Source organism: Nicotiana attenuata, unplaced genomic scaffold (genome assembly GCF_001879085.1).
Source record: "Nicotiana attenuata strain UT unplaced genomic scaffold, NIATTr2, whole genome shotgun sequence".
NCBI lineage: Eukaryota > Viridiplantae > Streptophyta > Magnoliopsida > Solanales > Solanaceae > Nicotiana > Nicotiana attenuata.
This window is the reverse complement of record NW_017673984.1, coordinates 101,835-107,527: the sequence shown is the minus strand read 5'-3', so window position 1 is coordinate 107,527 and position 5,693 is coordinate 101,835. Positions and strand designations below refer to the sequence as shown.

At 37.6% G+C, this 5,693-nt stretch overlaps 1 protein-coding gene across 1 annotated transcript; it reads left to right on the top strand.

Moving 5' to 3' along the window:
- The first annotated feature begins 1,912 nt into the window (after window positions 1-1,912).
- Window positions 1,913-3,975, top strand: LOC109217766. The gene is made up of 2 exons (XM_019382035.1): window positions 1,913-2,132; window positions 3,605-3,975. Exons 1-2 carry the CDS (start codon window positions 1,913-1,915, stop codon window positions 3,973-3,975), a joined length of 591 nt encoding a protein of 196 aa, XP_019237580.1.
- The last annotated feature ends 1,718 nt before the right edge of the window (window positions 3,976-5,693 follow it).

Sequence of the window (5,693 nt, the reverse complement as noted above, 5' to 3'; positions counted from 1 at the left end):
TTACATATGTGATTATTATTAACCTGCAACCTGGTGTTTGCGAGATAACTTGCTCAATAATTTAATTTAGAACATAATTTCTAGATTTTCTATTCAAGACAGTTCATCTTGATAAGTTGGTTTATATCACAATTGGTTTAGCAAAATAATTTATTAAGTGCCTCCACTTAATATCTAAACTATTTCTTATGAGAACAAAGTTATCTATATTAGTTTGATATATGTTATATACGAAAGTACATTATATTCTCCCCTCACAAGTAGTTCAGGATCAGCAACCAAGTAATTCCATCTTATTGATGTGCGTGTATATTTTGATTAACACAATAGCGCAAAAAGGTGGGTTTCCAAAGTTGAGGAAGCAAGTTAGTTTTTCTAAGGGAGAAACAGGAAAAATAATTGAAAAAAAGTTACATGGAATGAATTATCATTTGTACATCTTGAACCTCGAATAAAATAATATGAACTTGAATTTCATAAAAAAATAATTCATCTCCAATATATTGCAACGCATGCCAGACGCATTTGCTGACCAAAAGAAAGTAACTATATTCTCACTGCAAATGCTCTTATTAGAATAAGTCCTAGAAGGACAAAGTGTATGGTATGCTTAAAGCGTATTGACAAATCGGTTTCAAATAAAATTCTTGATAAAGAAGATGAGCAAATGATCAAAATGATCATATTAAGGAGGGAAGTGATCTAGAAGATCACATGACATAACACTTCATAAAATCTCGGGAGAGGTTCAGGTACCTGAAAATATGAATGAAGAGATTTCTATATTATGTTTTTATGAAAAAATGAAGTTGAAACTGATATAAAATGTATGTCTATGACATCTATGATGGCGCTAAGTATATATGAGGATCTTAAGTTTGTCGAATACAACAACTAAAATATTGGCGAAATGGAAGAGACAAAATTCGAATAGAATTGGTTTCAGATGGAAGATATGTAGTTATGGACTTGTAGTTCAAATACTCGAAAGTATAAAGTCAATAGTGTGTGCAATCACTTTCGTGTGTCTTATATGTCTGGCATGACATGAAAACTTGATTTTATATGGCTTATTCGACTGTACTTATATGTGTATTGGAGAAAATCAATATTACACTTGTAATTAATTATGTGGCTGAAGTAGCAAGACACATGGAACAGTAGAAAAGCGACACCTGGAGAAGAATACTTGAAGAGACGCGAGTCTAAATAGGTACGGGCAAGGCGTCTAAGAGACAAGAATAAACGGTTGCTCGGATCTCTTTAAAATATGAAGAGATATCAATGGAATGAATCAAGACGGCAAAAAGTACAGATTCGTTAACCTTCAATTAATGAGTATGAATGATTAGAAACGTTACAGAATCTTCTGAAACAGTTACGATTGCCAAATATAACATTTCATTAATATCATTAATTGCTCATTATGACTCAATTATGAGAAAAAAGAGACGTTGTACTTAGAAGTAGCTATATAAGAGGGAGAAATGACATTTGTATGGGCACGTTCTGATTATTATTGGAATATACTTATTTATTTTTCTTTATACCGATTGCTCTACTATTTCTCGTTCTAATTTTTCCTTTTTCATTACAAAGATATTCTTTTATTTGATTATCAGAAACCCGAGTACTTCTAAAGTAAGCTTTGACCGAAATTCCTATTTTCTGGTTAAACAAATTGGTTTCGTTACCGGGAATCTGATAATCTCCTCACTTTCCAAATCCATTCTTCTATAAAAAAAAATTTGTCGAAGTCAATGACAACGACCAACAAAATTTACAAAACCAACAAACTCAGCAACATCAGTTGAATCAACTAAATCAACAAGGAGATGGAACACCAGTACCCTCACCACGTTACTCTCCTCGGCAGTCTCGAGAGGGGACTCCTGACGGATCTGAATCAAATATGAATGAGCAGCGGGAGAATGATCAAGCTGTTGATGAACCGTTGAAGCAGTTAATCGCTCAACAGGTCAACAATGCTCTTCAAGCTATTGTTAGCAGGTTTCCGACTATTCCACCTACTCCGCCTCCAAACAACAATGCAACCGTAGAAAATCCCCGCTTGGGACTCGTTAAATCAGGCAGCGGAGGAACTCCCAGCGAATCTCGAGATGGAGAATCAGGTAACCCAATTAACTCTGATTTACAAAGTTTAGTACTAACTTTGCAGAAGCATCTCAAGGAACAGAGCGATCACATAGAGCAGATACCTGGTGTACCGCCTGTAATCTAGGGAATAGATATGGAAAAATACTCTCAACAACCTTGGAAGCCAAGTGCCGCTCCTTTTCCAATTCCAAAAAAATTCAAGATGCCCGATATCGTGAAATACGATGGAACAACTAATCCACGGGACCACGTAACTGCATTTACAATTGGCGTAAAGGGCAATGACTTGACTAAGCAAGAAATTGAATCAGTATTGGTCAAAAAGTTCGGAGAAACACTCACGAAGGGAGCATTGACATGGTACTCTCTTTTACCTGAAAATTCTATTGATTCCTTTGTTGAGCTTGCAGATTCGTTTATAAAAGCACACTCGGGAGCTCAGAAAGTTGAAAAGAGGATGTAAGACATTTTCAAAATTAAACAAGGGGATACGGAGCTGCTTAGGGAATTTGTAGACAGATTACAGCGTGAAAGGATGATGTTGCCACGTGTTTCCGATAATTCGACGACTATGGCATTTACCAGTAATCTGAATGAAAAAAGCTCGAAAGCCACGAGGAGACTTAAAGAAAGCTTGCGAGAATTAACTGCAACAACTTGGAATGATGTTTATAATAGATACAACACAAAGCTGCGGATAGAAGAAGATACTATCACTTAGTCTCAGAAAGATGAAAGAGTAAGTTCAAGGCGGGTGGAAACTGAAAAAAGGTCCGGTAAAAATAGGTACGAACCTTATTTGGGATCAGCAGGAAGGGATTCACGTTCAAAACAAGAAAATCCAAGGTATGACCCTAGATCAATGGACAGACAATCAGGTTCATCGTCAAGGTACGGAAAGGAGCGAAACACGTGAGGCACACGGGATGACGACAAAGGATCAAAAGCAAAAATTGGTAGTTATAGTTTTAATGTTAGCACGTCTAAGTTGGTGGATGTTTTAAGAAGCATGGGAGATAAGGTACGATGGGCAAAAGAAATGAGGTCAAATCCAAATCGGGAAATAGGAGAAATCCCAATTTTTGGTACGAGTTTAACAATGATCACGGTCATAAAACGACGGACTACAGATTGCTACAAGGTGAGGTGGAACATCTATTAAAACAAGGTTACTTAACCGAATTGTTCAGTGAAAAGGGAAAGCAAGCATATATGAGGAATAGGCAAGAACCGCCGAAACCTCCGTCACCAAAACGAACGGTTAATGTCATAAGTGGAGGGGAGGAGGTCAATGGCGTAACATACAAGGCAGTAAAGAAGGTGTCAAAAATCACAATCACCCACGGGAAGTGATTTCGTCAAGTTTTGGAAGAAGATAGTATAACATTTGATGATGCTGATGGCGTGCTGACCCCACACAATGATGCACTGGTAATATCTTTATTTGTACATGATACTATTGTAAAGCTAGTTTTTATTGATCCAGGTAGTTCCTTAAATATCATTCTGTTAAGAGTGGTAAACGAGATGCAAGCCAATGATAAATTGATACCCAAAGCACGGACCTTGTCTGGTTTTGAAAACTCAAGCGTTATAACGAAGGGGGAGATAATACTCACCACATTCGCAGAAGGAGTAGTCATAGATACCAAATGTCAAGTGATAGAATTGGATATGGCGTACGATATGATTCTCAGCAGACTGTGGATTCACGAAATGGATGTTGTTCCGTCTACCCTGCACCAAGTTATCAAGTTTCCCTCACAATGGGGAATACAAAAAATCTGTGGCAATCAACAGGCTTCTCGAAGCATTAACTCAGTGGCAGACTCGAGTGCGAAAAGCGATGAAAAATAGCAATTACAAAATTCTGTTGAGGATTTAGCAATGCAAGCCTCAACTGTAGACGGACAAACAGATGTAGACTCAAGGCCCGATACTATTCATGAACCAGAAGAGAATGAAAACATCAAAACAACAATCGAGGAACTGGAAGCTGTGGTACTGTTCATACATTGGCCGGACAGAAAATTCTACATTGGAGCCAACCTCAGCCCGGAGATGAAAAGTAAGTTAATTGAATTTTTAAAAGCTAATGCAGATTGCTTTGCTTGGTCGCATTCAGATATGACAGGTATACCACCGGAGGTAATGACCCATAAGCTGAATGAAGATCCAACATATCCACCTGTCAAACAAAAGAAAAGGAAGCAAGGGTCCTTCAAGAATCAGGCGATTCAGGTAAAGTACAAAAACTCTTAAAAATCGGATCTATCCGCGAGGTAAAGTATCCTGATTGGTTAGATAATACTATAGTAGTGCCCAAAAAGAATGGTAAGTGGCGAGTTTGTGTGGACTATACTGACTTAAATAAAGCTTGTCCTAAAGATTCTTTTCCATTACCACACATAGATCAATTAATTCATGCTACTGCAGGACATGAGCTATTAAGTTTTTAGATGCCTATTCAGGATATAACCAGAAAAATATGGATCCTCCAGATGAGGAACAAACTTTCTTTATTACAGACAGGGGGACTTACTATTATAAAATTGTGCCATTCGGTCTAAAGAATGCTGGGGCCACGTTTCAGAGGCTAGTGACCAAGATGTTTCAAGAACGTTTAGGAAAAACCATGGAGGTTTATATAGATGATATGCTAGTCAAATCACAACAAGCAGGGGATCATATTCAACACCGGTCAGATACGTTTCAGATCTTCCGCAAATTCAACATGAAGTTAAATCCTGAGAAATGTGCATTTGGCGTGTCGTCAGGTAAGTTCTTGGGATTCCTTGTCTCTAACCGTGGCATTGAGGTAAATCCCGCGCAGATTAAGGCTATTGAAGAAATACCAAATATACTTACGAGTAAAAAAGAAGTGCAGAGGTTGACAGGTAGAATAGCAGCGTTGGGAAGGTTTATTTTCAAATTATCGAAAAGATGCTTTAAGTTCTTTTCAGGCTTGAAAAAGCAAAGTCAATTTGAATGGTCTGAAGAATGTCAACAAGCACTCAAAAATTTAAAAGCATACCTGTCAAACCCACTATTGCTAGCCAAACCAAAGGACGGGGAAAAACTACTCATCTATCTCGCTATTTTCGAAGTGGCAGTAAGTGCTGTATTAGTTCGAGAGGACCAAGGTAAACAATCTCCAATTTACTATGTTAGCAAGTCTTTATTGGATGATGAAACTCGATATCCTCATTTAGAAAAACTTGCATTAGCATTAATGATGACATCTGGAAAATTAAGGCCTTATTTTCAATGGTATCCTATCTCTGTGGTAACTGTCTACCCCTTACGTAATATCTTACATAAACAAGATTTGTCAGGTAGGTTAGCCAAATGGGCTATATAACTGAGTGAATATGACATCACATATCAACCTAGAACTGCAATAAAGTCACAGGTTTTAGCAGATTTGGTGGCAAAAGTCCAGGGATAGTAGCAGCAGCAAAAAAAGAACTACAGGTATTTAACGGGTCTAATCCAGGTACCTCGACCCTATTTACCGATGGCTCTTCAAATGTAAAAGGAGCAGGTTTGGGCATTATCCTTATTCTACCCGCGGG